Here is a 21,461-nt window from a genome sequence, read left to right on the forward strand (position 1 = left end):
CATCAGATTAATTACAACACTTCCTGTGTGTTTTCACCTGCCATCTTATTCTGAGACACTGAAATGTAAAGTTTTTTTTTTTTTTTAGGTATCACTTTTTCCGTACACTTAACCTCTGAAAGAGGGGTGTTTTACATGTTGGATAATGTAATCCACTTTCATTATGAATAGACTGTGCTGTTATATAAAGATGAAACATCCCACTGCCATAACACCTGCTCCTATCCTTGCCAACGTTATTATCAGTTGATGAGAAAAGGAATTTTTTTTTAAAATAAAAAAAACCACCTTCCCCCGTCTTTCTTTCTTTCACATCCTTCTCTCCCTCCATACCTTTGCTAATCTGTGGGTGAACGGGCTCTGTCACTCACACAGTACAGCGCTGAGTGTTGTCGAGACGTTGGCCCCGTCCACACTTCACGTTGTACACAACTGATGTACAATGCAGTCGGCACAACAGATGTGATACAACGAAGATAAAATAAATATGAAATGACTACGTAAGTGTAGTGGAGACACGGGTTTGGGGTGTGGGGGGGGGGGGGGGGGGTTGTGCAGACAAACTCTTATTTCACAGAAATATATGTGAAATATCACAACCATTGTGTCAAACGTGTTGTAGGCCTACATTAGTTGTAGTACGGGATCAGTGAGAGGCCAAATCTAGTGCCGATGCACGGTGCAATTTCATTTCCAGTTCAGTGGAAAAAACATGAAACATGAACGGCCAGAGAGAGAGAGAGAGGGACAACTTCACATACAGTGCAATCAGGGAGTATTCAGACCCCATGACTTTTCCCACAATTTGATATACGTTACAGCCTTATTCTAAAATGTATTAAATAAAAATAAAATCCTCATTAATCTACACACAATACCCCATAATGACAAAGCAAAAACAGGTTTTTCAAAATGTTTACAAATAAAAAAAACTGAAATACTACATAAGTATTCAGCTCAGGTGCATCCTGTTTCCATTGATCATCCTTGAGATGCATCTAGGTGGAGTCCACCTGTTGTAAATTGAATTGGACATGATTTAGAAAGGTAAACACCTGTCTATATAAAGGTCCCACAGTTAACAGTGCATTTCAAAGAAAAGAACAAGTCATGAGGTGGAAGGAATTGTCCGTAGAGCTCAGAGACAGGATTGTGTCGGCACAGATCTGGGGAAGGGTACCAAAACATTTCTGCAGCATTGACGATCCCCAAGAACACAGTGGCCTCCATCAATCTTAAATGGAAGCCACCAAGACTCTTCCTAGAGCTGGCCACCCAGCCAAACTGAACAATCAGGGGAGAAGTGCTTCGGTCAGGGAGGTGACCAAGAACCCGATGGTCACTCTGACAGAGCTCCAGAGATCCTCTGTGGAGATGGTTGTCCTTCTGGAAGATTCGCCCATCTCTGCAGCACTCTACCAATCAGACCTTTTACGTTAGAGTGGCCAGATGGAAGCCACTCCTCAGTAAAAGTGTAAGGCTTGTGTATGGCAGGCAAAGTCAAGTGCAGGAGAGCGGAGTATAGTAAACAGGCGCACTGTAATACCGGTCAACAGCGACAGCACATAAAACATACTAGTGCCAAAAACACGGTCTATAACAAAAGTGCAGCGACAAACATCCACGTAACAGATAACAATCACTCACAAATATAACATGGGGGAACAGAGGGTTAAATAATAAACAAGTAATTGGTTGAGTGAAACCAGGTGTGTAAGACAAAGACAAAACAAATGGAAAATGAAAAGTGGATCGGCGGTGGCTAGAAAGCCGGGGACGTCGACCGCCGAACTCCGCCCGAACAAGGAGAGGGACTGACTTCGGCGGAAGTCGTGACAGAATGGCACATGACAGCCCGCTTGGAGTTTGCCAAAAGGCACATGACAGCCCGCTTGGAGTTTGCCAAAAGGCACATGACAGCCCGCTTGGAGTTTGCCAAAAGGCACATGACAGCCCGTTTGGAGTTTGCCAAAAGGCACCTAAAGGACTCAGACCATGAGAAACAATATTCTCTGGTTTGATGAAACCAAGATGGAACTCTTTGGCCTGAATGCAAAGAGTCACGTTTGGAGGAAACCTGGCACCATCCCTACGGTGAAGCATGGTGGTGGCAGCGTCACGCCTTGGGGATGTTTCTCAGCAGATCCTTGATGAAAACCTGCTCCAGAGAACTCAGGACCTCAGACTGGGGTGAAGGTTCACTTTCCAACAGGACAACAACCCTAGGCACACAGCCAAGACAATGCAGGAGTGGCTTCGGGACCCGTCTCTGAATGTCCTTTGAGCCAGAACTTGAACCCGATCGAACATCTCTGGAGAGAACTGAAAATGTCTGACAGAGCTTGAGAGGATCTGCAGAGAAGAATGGGAGAAACTCCCCAAATGCAGGTGTGCCAAGCTTGTAGTGTCATACTCAAGAAGACTCAAGGCTGTAATCCCTGCCAAAGGTGCTTCAACAAAGTACTGTGTAAAGGGCCTGAATACTTATGTAAATGTGATATCAGTTTTTTATTTTTTTAAACATTTGCCGAAATTTCTAAATCTGTATTTGCTTCGTCATTATGGGATATTGTGTGTAGATTGAGGCGGGAAAAAAACTATTTAATCCATTTTGGAATAAGACTGAAACTTAACAAAATGTGGAAAAAGTCAAAAGGTCTGAGTACTTTCCTAAGTGAAAAATGCAACATTAACATAATGAAAATGATACCATTGCAGAGAGCAGCCATGACACATCTTTCTTTGCCCATATGGCAAACGAGTATGTTTGCTTGTGAGAATGTATAGTCCAAATTAACATACAAGTGTACTTCAGCATAAGTGATAATTTACATACACAAACACATTTACTTTCATCCTTTTATATATATATATATATATATATATATATAAAAACATCATACTAAAATGATACCACAACATTGTCTGTTGCTCAATAGACTGCTTTGTCCTTAAAACCAGCCACCAGTGCTGATACTGATGGACATGCAAAAGATGAAGGCAGAAAATGTAAATGCCAAGAAAGAGAGACAAGAAAATCCCATAAAGTAAAACCCAATATGGAACAGAGTAAAAAATGAAGTTTGAGAGATACGCTTTGGTGTCACTTGAGATATGTGTGTGAGAGAGAGTTAGTGGAAGATAGCTGTGTGTGCATGCAGAGTTTTTAGTTTTGTTTATTAGGATCCCCAGTAGCTCTTGCATGCAATAGCTACTCTTCCTGCGTGTGGGTGTGAAACTTTTTTTTTTCAAGTGTGAAAAACGCCACAGGTTCCCCCAGCCATTACACCAGTCCCCATGCCTCCTCCCCTCAACTCTCTGTTCCTCTGCTTGCCTCCACTCTGACTGACATCACTGGAGTTTCCCAGAAGCTACATGTGTATATAACAGCAGCGCTCAGAGTATCAGTCCATCAAACACAGCAGGAGCATCACTACCTTCAAAACAACCTCTAATAAGACTGCTGGAGTTTAGCACTACATTTTTATAAACTTCTAGACCGCAAAAGAGCTGAACTGGTACTTGAACTCTCTTCGAATACTGCCTTGGGTTAAGTAGGTAAAGGAAGTCTCTACTCCGGGATCCGCAGAAAGTTCTAGTAAAACGATGGAAGGTGATTGCAGCAGAGTGACGGTGGACTTGGAGAATGGCCCTGTGTCACCGACCGTGACCCTGGTGCGGGAGAAGTCCACACAACGTTGGAGGCTGTGTGGTGCCCTGCTGGCCATGGCGCTGTGTGTCTCAGCTGCACTCTTCTTTACCAAGGTAAGAACTTACATCCCATTATATCTTATCTTTTATCATCATTTATCATTTATTATAAATTATTATTAACGGCACAATGTCTAGTGAAATCGATCTGGATCTGAACTCATTTGATGTGCTAATATCAAGAGTATTTCATCAGCAATTTGATCAAATAAAAATTTACTTTCATTTTACATGTATTTTTACCTTGCAATTATTTATATGTATTTATTCACTATACAGCTATATCACTATGTATCTAGGCATAACTTTTGCATTTATTTGTATCCTCTGTAAACCTCTGTATGTCTCTGCATTAGCTCGGTATATTTCATATCTCCTGTTGAGCATCGATACGAAACCTGATCGCAGGACTAACTCTTTCTTTTATCTCTGTTTCGCGTTTCCTCAGAAACAAGATCACATCGAGAAAGCTGATGGTGAGTTCATGTCCCTTTTTTCTGTCAGGTTCTACTGTAATATATATATTTATATGTGTATATATATATATATATATATCTATATATATATATATTTACATGCATATACATGCATATGCTGCTACTCCCTTGACAAAGCGTGCATTCTAAATAGCATCCTATTTGTATTTTAGTGCACTACATATGACCAGAGCCCTATCGCCCCCCCTCCTATCGGCCCTGGTCAAAAGTAGTGCACTATATAGGGAATAGGGTGCAATTTGAGATACATTCTTGCAAGCTCTTAAAAACCTCTCGCACATGTAGTTGGTTTGAGAAGATTCCCGGCTTGTGAAGATGTCCCCGTTTCTAATTCTCCATCTCCTTCCTTCCCTCCTCAGAAATTCAGCATACCCTGAGACAACTCTCTGGAAACATAAAGGCTGCCATTCATTTAGAAGGTAAGAGCACACTATCCAGGAATGCATTCGATGCCTGTCTGTACCCCCTAAATAATACCCTATTCCCTATTATAGTGCACTAGTTTTGACCAGGGCTCATATGTAACAGGGATCGAGTGCCATTTGAGACACAATGCATTCAGCACAATAGCGTTCGTCATTTCAACAGCACTGTAGAACTGGAAAGAACTTCTCTGCATGTTGAATAGTCTGGAAAAACACTATGTAAATGTAGTATATGCAAATCAATTCACACTTGACCCTTGACTTTGAAATGGGATAAGATGCTGTGAATGAATCAAGCCTGTTTGACATACGATATAAGTCAAGACAATAACCTTCATCTCTTTTTGAAACTGCTCATTTACAACTTGCCTCAATAGAAGGTGTGTCGTAGTGCTCCATGAGTCAATATCTACAGTGAATTCTATTCATGTCCGACCCCTCTCTCTCTCCTCCCTTCCCCTTTTAGGTGAATACAACACCTATGGTGATTACAAGTCCTCAGTGGAGTGGACAGATGACGAGGGCCAGGGATTCTCACAGGGGGGTCTTAAACTCAACAACAACGAAATTGTTATTCCCCAGATGGGCCTCTACTTTATCTACAGCCAGGTCTCTTTCCACGTCAGCTGCAAGGCCGACCCCAAGCACCCTAACAACCAGGACATGGTTCACCTGAGTAACACGGTCACGCGCTGGTCCCCAAGCTACGGCACCGAAGACAACAAGGAGTACCAGCCGCTGCTCAACTCTGTACGCACCGTGTGTAAGAAGTCTTCCAACGGCGAGGCTGCGAGTGAAGGAAAATGGTATAACGCCGTGTACATGGGAGCCGTGTTCAGCCTGGAGAAGGGAGACAGGCTCCGGACAGTCACAGAGAACAGGCTTCTGCCCCATCTGGAGAGTGGCGCTGGGAAGAACTTCTTTGGCGTGTTCGCCTTGTAAAGACAGACAAAAATGGCTGACGACAGAGGGGGGGGGGGGTAGGCTATGTCCCAAATGCCAACCTATTCCCTACACTTTGTTGACAAGAGCTCTATGGGTGAATTATATACAGGGAATAGGCCACCATTTGGGATGCAGGCCACAGTGTGAAGGGAAAGATTCAACTTTTGGAGGGGGGGGGGGGGGAAGGAAAGCTAATGACATGACGAATATACGGGAAGGTTACCTGATAGGAGTCACAGGGCGTTTCATCTATTGAAGTTGACTGAGGTTAAGGCATTGTTGTTTTATGTTAAAGCCAATGCTTTTATACTCTTCTGTCAAAGATGAGGAATCATAGCCTGGGTACCTGTCTGTTTGTGCCATCATGCCACTTCTTGCCACCCGTTGACATGCCAAACATTGGCTTGCACGACAGCATGGAGTAGTCAAGAGCACAAACAGATCTGGGGACCAGGCTAGAGGAATTATACCAACCTATATAAACTGTAGCAGTTTATATATACTTGGGGTTTGTTGTACAACAGATGTGTTGCCGTGGTGTTACCACGGCAACATATTTCTATAATGTTAAAGTACTATGTACTTGAACTAGTGTTTACTCTCAGAACCTGCTGCTGAACTGCCACCCACAGCACCCGAAACCCAACCGCGCCACATCCTTCTATCCGAAAGATTTCTGACGACGATTCCACGTATTTTTAGCATTTTGATATACGCTGCTAGATCTTATTGAGAAGTTAAAATACGCTTCTAATTGATTCTGAATTAATCATCATCAATCTCTTTTTATTTTTTATTAACACAGCTATTATTATTTATTATTTATTTGTTCATTATAGTTGTATTGTTGTCTAATAATAATGTTATTTAAATGGGATTTGACCATATTTATTTAATTTATTTGAAGTGTCTAATACCTAATTGTTATGTTATTTAATTGCATTTTATAGAGTAATTTTTATTGTATTTATTTATTTATTTATTTAACTTGTGCTGTTGAGTCAACATCTCAATAAAATTATACAAAAAGGACAAAACATTTATTGTACGTGAATCAATTATTATATCAATTAACAGTTTATGCAATATTGACTTCACTTACCGATAGTCACTATTTTGAGATTCTACATTGTATTGGATTACTGGATTGGATTTTTAACAAAAGGAATTTCATAACTGGTCAGGTGACCGTACTCTGAGCGTCTTTAACTGATGCTGAACTGGTTCTAGCACTGGGAAAAACCTTGTAAATCGTGTTCGAGTCACAGTAGCTATTTCTATCAGCACAACTTCCTAAAAATAGTTATCTCTCTGCTTTCATGGAATGATTAACACTTCTGTTGATCTTATCTCCTTTGTATTAGCATACATTTGCAACGGGCACCTTGCCTAAAATAAACTCACTGGTTGTTTCCATTGCAGTCACTTCCTCAACAGCAAATGTGGTTAGTGACAAGGGTAACTCCCTCTCCAAACGGAGCCATGACTGATAAGCGTAGGAGTTAGCAACAACGACATCACAAGCAGAGTGGGGCTACTGGGCTTCTTTTGCTGGTAATTATCCCACGCTTTCCCTCCTGCTCCGACCCATCTCCTCCTGCTCAAACCCATCTCCTCCTAATCCGACCCATCTCCTCCTGCTCAAACCCATCTCCTCCTGCTCCGACCCATCTCCTCCTGCTCAAACCCATCTCCTCCTAATCCGACCCATCTCCTCTTGCTCAGACCCAGCTCCTCCTAATCCGACCCATCTCCTCCTAATCCGACCCAGCTCCTCCTAATCCGACCCAGCTCCTCCTAATCCGACCCATCTCCTCCTAATCCGACCCAGCTCCTCCTAATCCAACCCAGCTCCTCCTAATCCGACCCATCTCCTCCTAATCCGACCCAGCTCCTCCTAATCCGACCCATCTCCTGCTCCGAACCATCTCCTGCTCCTACGCATCACATCAAACACACCATAACCACTTTCATCCCTGTTTCCATGTATATATTACCATTAGTATTATACCATAAGTACAGTGCCTTGCGAAAGTATTCGGCCCCCTTGAACTTTGCGACCTTTTGCCACATTTCAGGCTTCAAACATAAAGACATAAAACTGTATTTTTTTGTGAAGAATCAACAACAAGTGGGACACAATCATGAAGTGGAAAGACATTTATTGGATATTTCAAACTTTTTTTAACAAATCAAAAACTGAAAAATTGGGCGTGCAAAATTATTCAGCCCCTTTACTTTCAGTGCAGCAAACTCTCTCCAGAAGTTCAGTGAGGATCTCTGAATGATCCAATGTTGACCTAAATGACTAATGATGATAAATACAATCCACTTGTGTGTAATCAAGTCTCCGTATAAATGCACCTGCACTGTGATAGTCTCAGAGGTCCATTAAAAGCGCAGAGAGCATCATGAAGAACAAGGAACACACCAGGCAGGTCCGAGATACTGTTGTGAAGAAGTTTAAAGCCGGATTTGGATACAACAAGATTTTCCAAGCTTTAAACATCCCAAGGAGCACTGTGCAAGCGATAATATTGAAATGGAAGGAGTATCAGACCACTGCAAATCTACCAAGACCTGGCCGTCCCTCTAAACTTTCAGCTCATACAAGGAGAAGACTGATCAGAGATGCAGCCAAGAGGCCCATGATCACTCTGGATGAACTGCAGAGATCTACAGCTGAGGTGGGAGACTGTCCATAGGACAACAATCAGTTGTATATTGCACAAATCTGGCCTTTATGGAAGAGTGGCAAGAAGAAAGCCATTTCTTAAAGATATCCATAAAAAGTGTTGTTTAAAGTTTGCCACAAGCCACCTGGGAGACACACCAAACATGTGGAAGAAGGTGCTCTGGTCAGATGAAACCAAAATTAAACTTTTTGGCAACAATGTAAAATGTTATGTTTGGCGTAAAAGCAACACAGCTGAACACACCATCCCCACTGTCAAACATGGTGGTGGCAGCATCATGGTTTGGGCCTGCTTTTCTTCAGCAGGGACAGGGAGGATGGTTAAAATTGATGGGAAGATGGATGGAGCCAAATACAGGACCATTCTGGAAGAAAACCTGATGGAGTCTGCAAAAGACCTGAGACTGGGACGGAGATTTGTCTTCCAACAAGACAATGATCCAAAACATAAAGCAAAATCTACAATGGAATGGTTCAAAAATAAACATATCCAGGTGTTAGAATGGCCAAGTCAAAGTCCAGACCTGAATCCAATCGAGAATCTGTGGAAAGAACTGAAAACTGCTGTTCACAAATGCTCTCCATCCAACCTCACTGAGCTCGAGCTGTTTTGCAAGGAGGAATGGGAAAAAATGTCAGTCTCTCGATGTGCAAAACTGCTAGAGACATACCCCAAGCGACTTACAGCTGTAATCGCAGCAAAAGGTGGCGCTACAAAGTATTAACTTAAGGGGGCTGAATAATTTTGCACGCCCAATTTTTCAGTTTTTGATTTGTTAAAAAAGTTTGAAATATCCAATAAATGTCGTTCCACTTCATGATTGTGTCCCACTTGTTGTTGATTCTTCACAAAAAAATACAGTTTTATATCTTTATGTTTGAAGCCTGAAATGTGGCAAAAGGTCGCAAAGTTCAAGGGGGCTGAATACTTTCGCAAGGCACTGTATATATACTGTATATATTACCATTAGTATTATACCATAAGTATATATACTGTATATATTACCATTAGTATTATACCATAAGTATATATACTGTATATATTCCATTTGGGAGGCAGAGGCCCTGGGGAATCCAGGCAGAGGCCCTGGGGAATCCAGGCAGAGGCCCTGGGGAATCTAGGCAGAGGCCCTGGGGAATCTAGACAGAGGCCCTGGGGAATCCAGGCAGAGGCCCTGGGGAATCCAGGCAGAGGCCCTGGGGAATCTAGGCAGAGGCCCTGGGGAATCCAGGCAGAGGCCCTGGGGAATCTAGGCAGAGGCCCTGGGGAATCTAGGCAGAGGCCCTGGGGAATCTAGGCAGAGGCCCTGGGGAATCCAGGCAGAGGCCCTGGGGAATCTAGGCAGAGGCCCTGGGGAATCTAGGCAGAGGCCCTGGGGAATCCAGGCAGAGGCCCTGGGGAATCTAGGCAGAGGCCCTGGGGAATCTAGGCAGAGGCCCTGGGGAATCCAGGCAGAGGCCCTGGGGAATCTAGACAGAGGCCTTGCGAAATCCAGGCAGAGGCCTTGTGGAATCCAGGCAGAGGCCCTGGGGAATCAAGGCAGAGGCCTTGTGGAATCCAGGCAGAGGCTGACTCAGGGACAATCTTCATAAGAAAGAAGGAAGGAGTGAAAGACAAGAGGAGTGGAAGAAGTACAACAGGTAAGAAGACAAGACGTCATCTAGTGGTGATATTATTGATGTGTGTGTGTGTGTGTGTGTGGGTGTGTGTGTGTGTTTGGTGTATGTGTGTGTGTGTGTGTGCGTGTGCGTGTGTGTGTGGTGTGTTAATGTGTGTGTGGTGTGTGTGTGCATGTGTGGTGTGTGTGTGTTTGGTGTGTGTGTGTGTGTGTGTGTCTGGTGTGTTAATGTGTGTGTGTGTTTGGTGTGTGTGTGTGCATGTGTGGTGTGTGTGTGTTTGGTGTGTGTGTGTGTGTGTGTGTGTGTGTGTGTGTGTTTGGTGTGTGTATGTGTGTGTGTGTGTATGTGTGTGTGTGTGGTGTGTGTGTGTGAAGGTAGCATACGTCCTTTGTGATTCATGATCTGTCCTTTAATCTGTAGTTGTTGATGCTCTGTACATCTGGACGTATTTATCTATCAGTCTGCAGGCAATGAACTATTAGGACTTAATAAACACAATCTCCGTTATTGGATTGACACTCCGACCAAAAAAGACCACAACATGTCCAACATCGCATACAACACAATGTGAATATATTATGTTATAATACATAACATTATGTATAATGTTATATTTATTATTATTATCCAACATCATATATTATGCAAATAAAAACATACTTTATTTTTCATATAATCACTCCTTTTGCATTTCACATCTCAAATGTTAACCAGTCGTGTGTATATATATATAATTCAAATACCATATGTATATATATATGTATATATGTATATATATATATGTATATATGTATATATATATATGTATATATGTATATATATATGTATATATGTATATAATTCAAATACCATATGTATACTACGTATGTATGAGCAAGATAATACATTTATCATAATAATCATTTTACACAATGTCAATATTGTCCATATCCTCGTTTTGTATAAACATCACTGGTATCATTACAGTATTCCCGACTACACAGAGCTCGCTATACATTATATATTTACATACAGAATACTGACAACCATATGTACAGACGGGCATGAGGACTGGGTTGTACAATGTTCTCGTTATAACGCGTACATAAACAGCTTCATAAGTACTACTCAGAGATTCATAGGTGCTTCACAACAAGACAACTCATATCACAGTCATTTAACAAGCTGGATACTGTACCACACTAGGGTCTAGTGAATGAACACGAGGGTAGAGGTGCTGTTACTAGAATTGAGCAGGTGCCGTTACTAGAACTGTCAAGAGGTGCTGTTACTAGAACTGAGCAGAGGTGCTGTTACTAGAACTGAGCAAGTGCTGTTACTAGAACTGAGCAGGTGCCGTTACTAGAACTGAGCAGGTGCCGTTACTAGAACTGAGCAGGTGCCGTTACTAGAACTGAGCAGAGGTGCTGTTACTAGAACTGAGCAGGTGCTGTTACTAGAACTGAGCAGGTGCCGTTACTAGAACTGAGCAGGTGCCGTTACTAGAACTGAGCAGAGGTGCTGTTACTAGAACTGAGCAGGTGCTGCATCGTACTGGTCCAGAGAGGGAGATGCGCTGTACGCCGTATGCCTGTCTAAATTAACATTGTTTTTCCTCATCATCACAAAGCTGATAATCAAGTCCACCCTAGGGACCTTGGTCTAAAGTAGTGCACTACTACCCTGGTCTAAAGTAGTGCATTACTACCCTATAGACCCACCCAGTCACCCACCCACCCAGTCACCCACCCACCCACTCACCCACCCACCCATTCACCCACCCACTCAGTCACCCACCCAGTCAGTCACCCACCCACCCAGTCACCCAGTCACCCACCCACCCAGTCACCCAGTCACCCAGTCACCCACCCAGGCACTGAGAAAGGTACCCGAAAACACATACAGGGTATGGTCTCACTTTGTGCTAGTGGCATCACGTTGGACTAAAATATTTAGGGGAAGTGTTACTTTCTGTCTGTCTCTAAAAACTACAGCGCTAAAAATTCCTTCCTCTTTGACATTGTTTTACAAGAAAAAAGATGAAACCATATAGCAGAACCAGCAAAAAAACAAGAAAACAAAACAGAGAACTGCTGATGACAGGGTTTGGAGATTTGACCGTTGATATTGTTTGAGGAGTTTAGTACATGTCAGGAACTACGTTTCACGTAATACTGGGTTTACGGTGAACAAAAATGAACAGCTAGGAAGAATATCCTAAGTGTTGTCAATGCGGTTAGCAATTTGCTAAAGCACAGTTAAAGTGACGGTTCAGACATAGCAAGTGTAGGGGTCATTGAGGAAGCAGGGGTCATTGATCAGGGGTCATAGCAGGGGTCATTGAGCAGGGGTCATTGAGGAAGCAGGGGTCATTGAGGAAGCAGGGGTCATAGCAGGGGTCATTGAGGAAGCAGGGGTCATTGAGCAGGGGTCATATCAGGGGTCATTGAGCAGGGGTCATTGAGCAGGGGTCATTGAGCAGGGGTCATAGCAGGGGTCATTGAGCAGGGGTCATTGAGGAAGTAACTGGATCATCAGTGAATCAATTTAAACGGTGTCCCAAATGGCACCCTATTCCCTACATAGTACACTACTTTTGACCAGAACCCAATGGGCCCTAGTGCACTAAATAGGGAATAGGGAGCCACTTGGGACACACTTAAAGCTTATAGCCGGAGCTGGGGGAAAAAAATAAAAAGAAGTTGGATAAATGTATGTATACACTTATACGGCTTGTCCAGCATAACATATGGGCTTCCGAGTGATGCTTAAGGTCACTACAGACACCCTGGTTCGAATCCAGGCTGTAATCACAACCGGCTGTGATTGGGAGTCCCATAGAGTGACGCACAATTGTCCCAGCGTCGTCCGGGTTTGGCCGGGTGTAGGTCGTCATTGTAAATAAGAATTTGTTCTGACTTCCCTAGTTAAATAAAAGGTAAAACAATAAACAAATGATTATTTTTTGACACAATCTTAAAAAGTACTACCTCCTCCAAGCTCTAAACATTGGAGCCCAACTAATGCCAAATGTTCAGAAGGGCTCAAATAGAATGAATTGTACTTGACTGTTAGTTGTATTGTATAACACATTAATCATATTATGTTTTGGTTATAGGGTTGCAAAACAATGGTAATTTTCCCCAAATTCCCAGGTTTTCCAGAAATTCCAGTTGTAGGATTCTAAATTTCCAGTTTATTCCTTCCTGATTCCGGGAATTTTCCAACCAGGATTGCTGGAAACCTGGGAATTTTCCAGTTAAAACCTGTTTTCTCCAGTTTACATTCCCTATCTGGGGCTTGTCGTTTTGGACACCTCTGTCTGTCTCATCATCTGTGAAATCTCTTCCGACAACAGCTGTGGTCGAATATTACAACAAACTGTTTCAGTGTTGCTCAGGCTCAGCTTTATGAATTACCCAGTCAGGCAACGCTTCATTTGCTGCAATCAGGACAATTTAAACACTTTCTAGTGAAGGACGAAAAGCCTGCAGCCCACACACAAACAGATGATCTTGCAGCTGGAATACATCCCAACTCTAAAGCAGTGTCTTGAAAAGAGAAATAGGATCCTCTAAAACATAAAGACATTGCATGGGATGGAAAAATAGATTGGAAATTTACGTTGAAGTTGATCTGGTAAATGTTTTTGACAAACAGGTCAGTCCTGATGTCTCTGTACAATCACAAGCAGAATTACAGATTCTCCTGTAATGTACAAGGCACTGCTGCAGTATACACATATTATTGGTACATAATACATTTTTTAAATTTTACCTTTATTTAACTAGGCAAGTCAGTTAAGAACAAATTCTTATTTTCAATGACGGCCGAGGAACAGTGGGTTAACAGCCTTGTTCAGAGGCAGAATGACAGATTTGTACCTTGTCAGCTCGGGGGTTTCGAACTTGCAACCTTCCAGTTACTAGTCCAACGCTCTAACCACTAGGCTACCCTGCCACCCATAACATTAGCACCTCTCTTCTATTCCTCTCTAGACACCTTAAATATATACACACCAAATCCCCTTGTGGCTGATTTATGCATCAGGCTCTAAGGTTTAGAAGACACACAACTGTTTACTGTATTTGAAATTATAGACCGTGGGTTGTTCTTATTTCTCAACAAATAAATATGGAATGATTGCATTTATTGGACACCAGGGGGAGGGAGAGACAGAAGGACGGAGAGCGTGATAGAGCCAGAGAGAGTGAGAGCGAGAGAGAGTGAGAGAGCGAGAGAGCAAGAGAGAGAGTGAGAGAGCGAGAGAGAGTGAGAGAGAATGTGAGAGAGAGAGTGCGAGAGAATGAGAGTGAGAGAGCCAGAGAGAGTGAGAGCGCGAGAGAGAGTGAGAGAACGAGAGAAAGTGAGAGAAGAGAGAGAAGAGAGAGAGAGAGAGCTCAATTTCAATTGGTCTCTTCAGAAGCTATCCCCCTCTCTTTAAGTTGTCTTCAGGTACGGCCTCTCTGATCTTTCTCATTTAATAAATTTGATCACCGTTTGACTCCTGTTGCCCCCTCTACCTATCACTAACCCTAACCCTCTGATCACTACCGTACCTATCACTAACCCTCTGATCACTGCCCTGCCTATCACTAACCCTCTGATCACTACCTTACCTATCACTAACCCTCTGATCACTACCCTGCCTATCACTAACCCTCTGATCACTGCCCTGCCTATCACTAACCCTCTGATCACTACCCTGCCTATCACTAACCCTCTGATCACTACCCTGCCTATCACTAACCCTCTGATCACTGCCCTGCCTATCACTAACCCTCTGATCACTACCTTACCTATCACTAACCCTCTGATCACTACCCTGCCTATCACTAACCCTCTGATCACTGCCCTGCCTATCACTAAGCCTCTGATCACTACCTTACCTATCACTAACCCTCTGATCACTACCGTACCTATCACTAACCCTCTGATCACTACCTTACCTATCACTAACCCTCTGATCACTACCCTGCCTATCACTAACCCTCTGATCACTGCCCTGCCTATCACTAACCCTCTGATCACTACCTTACCTATCACTAACCCTCTGATCACTACCCTGCCTATCACTAACCCTCTGATCACTGCCCTGCCTATCACTAAGCCTCTGATCACTACCCTGCCTATCACTAACCCTCTGATCACTACCTTATCTATCACTAACCCTCTGATCACTACCGTACCTATCACTAACCCTCTGATCACTACCCTGCCTATCACTAACCCTCTGATCACTACCCTGCCTATCACTAACCCTCTGATCACTACCTCACTTAGTTACTGCCTCTCTGCCTTCCTCTACCCCGTCTCTTACCCCCTCACCTGATTACTTGGCATTCATTCTTCATTCACTAACGTATACCCCCTTTCAAACACTCTTCCTCTCCTCCTATAGATCACTTGTAGAGGAGCTGTAACCGGCTGGTGTGGCAGTTGTTTCTACTGATCTTCCCATCGGGCTGATAGAGGTTGGAGGAGTTGGAGAATGATGGAGGGAGGGAGTGGTTGTCTGAGGTGGGGTTGGGGTACCCCGGTGGGGGAATGAGGGATTTGGGGTCATTCGAGGGGACAGGGAGAAGGGGCGTGCTGTGGTTCAGGTTGACTGTGGAGGGTCGTCTTCGGGAGCGGAGGGCTTGTCGCTCCACCAGCTGGTTTCGCAGCTCTGACACCCTCTCTTCTTTCTGTGATTGAGAGAAAGAGAGAAAGAGAGAGAGAGAGAGGGTGGAGGAGAGAGAGAGAGAGAGAGAGAGAGAGAGAGGGGGGGGGAGAGAGAGAGAGAGAGAGAGAGAAGAGAGAGAGAAGAGAGAGAGAGAGTGAGAGATAGAGAGAGGAGAGCGAGAGAGAGAGAGAGAGAGAGAGAGAGAGAAGAGTGTGAGAGAGAGAAGATAGAGAAGAGAGAGAGAGAGAGAGAGAGAGAGAGAGAGAGAGAGAGAGAGGAGAGCGAGAGAGAGAGAGAGAGAGAAGAGTGTGAGAGAGAAGATAGAGAAGAGAGAGAAGAGTAGAGAGTGTGTAACATTCAAAGTTAATGGTGACCTATCTTTAATCAGGTTGATGTTTATTATCATGAGTGTTGTACTGGAGGCAGAACTCAAGGGGCCAGCTGCAAAGTCAAATTGTCTGTATCGTAAAAACGAATTAGAATAAAAAATGAGTTTTTATATCTTCATTTAAGGTTACGGTAAGGCATTAGGTTTAGCAATGTGGTTAAGGTTAGGGTTAAAATAGGGTATGCCAGCTAGTGACCACCATGCAGAGATGGCTCCAGTACATGAGTCGACTCAATAAATTATAACCTGCTATCCTTTAACTAGGGCAAGGTGTTGTTCTGACCATATGATCTGACTAAGCAAAGCTCTGGTCTCTACTCATCACCTAAAACTAGGCCCTGGGCTTTCCCCTGAGTGCCCTGGTACATCATGTGGCCAGGAAAAACTCCTGGCCAAAACAGTAAAACACAGACCTAAAGAAAGAACGGATATATCGCAAAGAAAGACTCTTTACCTACTGTATAACATAACTGATCCTATACCTACTGTATACCCTAACTGATCCTATACCTACTGTATACCCTAACTGATCCTATACCTACTGTATAACATAACTGATCCTATACCTACTGTATACCACAACTGATCCTATGCCTACTGTATAACATAACTGATCCTATACCTACTGTATACCATAACTGATCCTATGCATACTGTATACCATAACTGATCCTGTGCCTACTGTATATCATAACTGATCCTATACCTACTGTATACCCTAACTGATCCTATACCTACTGTATACTCTAACTGATCCTATACCTACTTTATAACATAACTGATCCTATACCTACTGTATAACATAACTGATCCTATACCTACTGTATACCATACCTGATCCTATACCTACTGTATACCATAACTGATCCTAAACCTACTGTATAACATAACTGATCCTGCGCCTACTGTATACCATAACTGATCCTATACCTACTGTATACCATAACTGATCCTATACCTACTGTATACCATAACTGATCCTATACCTACTGTATACCATAACTGATCCTATGCCTACTGTATACCATAACTGATCCTATACCTACTGTATACCATAACTGATCCTATACCTACTTTATAACATAACTGATCCTATACCTACTGTATAACATAACTGATCCTATACCTACTGTATACCATAACTGATCCTATACCTACTGTATACCATAACTGATCCTAAACCTACTGTATAACATAACTGATCCTATACCTACTGTATAACATAACTGATCCTATACCTACTGTATAACATAACTGATCCTGCGCCTACTGTATACCATAACTGATCCTATACCTACTGTATACCATAACTGATCCTATACCTACTGTATACCATAACTGATCCTATACCTACTGTATACCATAACTGATCCTATGCCTACTGTATAACATAACTGATCCTATACCTACTGTATACCATAACTGATCCTATACCTACTGTATAACATAACTGATCCTATACCTACTGTATACCATAACTGATCCTATACCTACTGTATATCATAACTGATCCTATACCTACTGTATAACATAACTTATCCTAACCCTACTGTATACCATAACTGATCCTATACCTACTGTATAACATAACTGATCCTATGCCTTCTGTATACCTACTGTATAACATAACTGATCCTGTACCTCCTGAATGATCTTCTGAAGTTCCTTATTCTCTCTCTCCAGCTGTCTGGACTTCTCCTCATCGTTGTTGTTGGTGGATGAGCCCTGTGTCTTCACGGTCTCCTGGGTGTCTGACTGCCACTCCCCTCGGGTGATCAAACGACGCATCTACAGTATCACCATGGAGATAAACAATCTGTACTGAAACATCTACAGAGTATCACCATAGAGATAAACAATCTGTACTGAACCATCTACAGAGTACTACCATAGAGACAAACAATCTGTAGTGAACCATCTACAGTATCACCATGGAGACAAACAATCTGTACTGAACCATCTACAGAGTACTACCATAGAGACAAACAATCTGTAGTGAACCATCTACAGTATCACCATGGAGACAAACAATCTGTACTGAAACATCTACAGTATCACCATGGAGATAAACAATCTGTACTGAACCATCTACAGTATCACCATGGAGACAAACAATCTGTACTGAACCATCTACAGTATCACCATGGAGACAAACAATCTGTACTGAAACATCTACAGAGTATCACCATAGAGATAAACAATCTGTACTGAAACATCTACAGTATCACCATGGAGATAAACAATCTGTACTGAAACATCTACAGAGTATCACCATAGAGATAAACAATCTGTACTGAAACATCTACAGTATCACCATGGAGATAAACAATCTGTACTGAAACATCTACAGTATCACCATGGAGATAAACAATCTGTACTGAACCATCTACAGAGAACCATAGAAATGCATACACAGTGCTTGAATTGAGCTGGTGCTCACTGGTACACAATATGTTAACACAGGTACTGTAACAGACAGACTGTAGTTACTGACTGAAGCTGTTACTGTACCACAGAGACAGACTGTCATTCTACCTTGGGGACAAAGAGCACCACCAGGGTGATGTAGACGGAGAAGACGATGGCCAGGGAGGCGAAGGCAAACGAGGCGTCCTGCTGCGACGACAAGATCATGGTGACAGGAGCCGTGATCATACACAACACCTGTAGGGAGGATGGGGGAGAGATAGAGGGGAGAGACACAGAGGAGGGGGTAGGAGGAGAGAGATAGATGGAGTGAGAGGGAGAGAGTTAGAGAGAGAGAGAGAGAGAGAGAGAGAGAAGGGAATGAAACATGGGAGTGTGAAAAATGAGGGAAGAGAGACAGGACAGAGAGGGGGATAGTAATCGATATGTATTGACCAACAGTCATCTCTCCTCCAAAACCTGCAAAATCTCATCCAGACTGGCAAATGGAAAAACTAACCCTGCCGTCAAACTGATGCGATTATTTTCTCTGTCGAGTCATTAATCACAGCGGACAGGTCACAGAAGGAAAGGACGACAATCTCAGGGTACAAATACAATCCACAGTGCACCCTATTCCACATAGAGGCCTGGTAAAAAGTAGAGCACAATACATTGGGAATAGGATGCCATTTGGGAAGCAAATTTAGATTCTTCCAGAATTGTTCCAATTAATTTCACCTTGATTCCTCCTTGGTCTCATTTCCTATTTTTCCCCTCCGCTTGTTATTTTTTAGGGGGGAGAGAGGAGTTGATTAGCCCTGACTGCTCCTCTTTGATTCATCTTTAATTAATTTTATCGTCTTCATTTAGTTCCAGAAATGAGCAGGTGGGCACCTCTCTTTGCTCCCATTCATGTAGGGTCTACGATAAATAGATGTGAGTGCCTGGCCACTTCAGCAGATGGTGGTGGTGGTAGGAATCAGTCTCATTAGTTTGTACATAGAAGGGGGATCACCGGGACACCATTCATCACAAGGCCAGAGAGAGAGCGAGAGAGAGAGAGCGAGAGAGAGAGAGAGAGCGAGCGAGAGAGAGGGAGAGGGGGGGAGAGAGAGAGAGAGAGAGAGGGAGAGGGGGGGAGAGAGAGAGAGAGAGAGAGAGAGAGGGGTAAGAGAGGAGAACAGGATTCTCTTCTCCATTTTCTCTCCAGCGCCAATTTGCATTTCTCTCAGTCAGCTTGAGCTTAAATTGGGTTCAATACATAATGGGTAATCCTCGGAGATGAATTAAAATACAACGATGGAAATTGGAAAACAGGAAATCCGCCACAGAGGGGACAACAGTCTTGATGAAAATGCTGTGTCACCGTCGTGGTGCAGTTCTGAACTGGCAGGAGGGACAGTGGTTTTCTATGTCTAGACTCAATACCAAACAGTGAAAGACAACACTTAAGTCTTCCAAAATTGGCACACATGTTAGTAGTATTTATTTTGTATTTATTTGCATTTATTTTTTGTTTTAGGACAGAAACGGTTGTATTAATAGAGAGATAAATATGAGTTATTTGAAGATCACTGGAGGAGGAGAATGTCTGTCGAGAGGGATTCACACAGTACGGGCCAGATGATTATACCCTCCAGAGACATGAATCTCTCTCTCTTGCTCTCTCTCGCCCTCTCGCCCTCTCTCTCTCTCTCTCTCTGTCTCTCTCTCTCTGTCTGTCTCTCTATGTCTGTCTCTCTCTCTCCCCCCTCTCTCTCTCTCTCTCAAGTGTTACAGTAGAGGGATAGAGGGTTAGACAGACACACACACAAAACACAGAAGACCTGACGTGTGACTTTATTCCCCCTGATGAGGAAGGGAAGAGGCCCTAGTTACTACCTTCTACCGCCCATCCTCTCTGCTGCCTCTCCTCTGTTTTCTGTTAACAGATACTGTACATCATAACACACACAGCACATAGGGTGCACACACACACACACGCACACGCACACACACACACAGTTTTCTAGGCCACTTTCAGATGGCAGATACTGTCTCCATGCATACAGCGTCATGGCTGTGCTGTCATTTAGGACAGCTCCCATGCTGAAATCCCCACTAGCCAGCTCCAGCTCCTCATTAGGGGTGAGCGGTAGGGCTGGAGGTGAGCAGAGCCAAAGGGGACCACCAAGGACAGAGAGCCAGGCATTGTCACATCATTAAACAAAGGGTGGGGGGAGAGAGAGAGAGAGTCATGGAGAGAGAGAGAGAGAGAGAGAGAGAGAGCGAGAGAGCGAAAGAGCGAGAGAGCGAGAGAGAGAGAGAGAGAGAGAGAGAGATACAAGAGAGCACGGTGGTCGTTGATCTTCTCTGTTGATATAGACACTGGCCAAAGACACACACAGACACAGAAAGACTTACTGAGACGTTGTAGATGGCCATGCCCACAGCACGGTGGTCGTTGATCTTCTCTGTTGATATAGACTTGGTCTCATAAGCCAGAAAAATCCCCAGGAGCAGCAGCAAGCCCTTATAACCATACACCACCCCTAGGGAGGGAGAGAGATATATATATATATAACCATACACCACCCCTAGGGAGGGAGATATATATATATATATATATATATATATATATATATATATATATATATATAACCATACACCACCCCTAGGGAGGGCGAGAGATATATATATATATATAACCATACACCACCCCTAGGGAGGGAGATATATATATATATATATATATAACCATACACCACCCCTAGGGAGGGAGAGAGATATATATATTTAACCATACACCACCCCTAGGGAGGGAGAGATATGTATATATATATAACCATACACCACCCCTAGGGAGGGAGAGAGATATATATATATATATATAACCATACACCACCCCTAGGGAGGGAGAGAGATATATATATATATATAACCATACACCACCCCTAGGGAGGGAGATATATATATATATATATATATAACCATACACCACCCCTAGGGAGGGAGAGAGATATATATATAACCATACACCACCCCTAGGGAGGGAGATATATATATATATATATAACCATACACCACCCCTAGGGAGGGAGAGATATATATATATATATAACCATACACCACCCCTAGGGAGGGAGAG

General features: G+C 43.1%; 2 protein-coding genes across 2 annotated transcripts in view; one reads left to right on the forward strand and one right to left on the reverse strand.

The window, feature by feature from the left end:
* The first annotated feature begins 3,347 nt into the window (after positions 1–3,347).
* Positions 3,348–6,615, forward strand: tnfa (tumor necrosis factor a (TNF superfamily, member 2)). Its single transcript, XM_036971683.2, has 4 exons — positions 3,348–3,765; positions 4,160–4,187; positions 4,568–4,627; positions 5,100–6,615. The coding sequence occupies exons 1-4, from the start codon at positions 3,607–3,609 to the stop codon at positions 5,573–5,575; spliced, it is 723 nt and encodes a 240-aa protein (XP_036827578.2). The 5' UTR covers positions 3,348–3,606; the 3' UTR covers positions 5,576–6,615.
* Positions 6,616–14,888: 8,273 nt separating this feature from the next.
* Positions 14,889–21,461, reverse strand: part of LOC110487865 (gamma-aminobutyric acid type B receptor subunit 1) — a 198,377-nt gene continuing 191,804 nt past the window's right edge. Inside the window, exons 20-23 of the mRNA XM_090227436.1 lie at positions 20,738–20,865; positions 18,461–18,589; positions 17,567–17,713; positions 14,889–15,559 (exon numbers count right to left, since the gene is read on the reverse strand). Coding sequence (XP_090083562.1) covers positions 15,275–15,559; positions 17,567–17,713; positions 18,461–18,589; positions 20,738–20,865 — 689 coding nt within the window. The 3' untranslated portion in view covers positions 14,889–15,274. The remainder of the gene's footprint in view (positions 15,560–17,566; positions 17,714–18,460; positions 18,590–20,737; positions 20,866–21,461) is intronic.

Source organism: Oncorhynchus mykiss, chromosome 30 (assembly GCF_057628025.1).
Source record: "Oncorhynchus mykiss isolate SJ-2025 chromosome 30, ASM5762802v1, whole genome shotgun sequence".
Classification (NCBI taxonomy): Eukaryota; Metazoa; Chordata; class Actinopteri; order Salmoniformes; family Salmonidae; genus Oncorhynchus; species Oncorhynchus mykiss.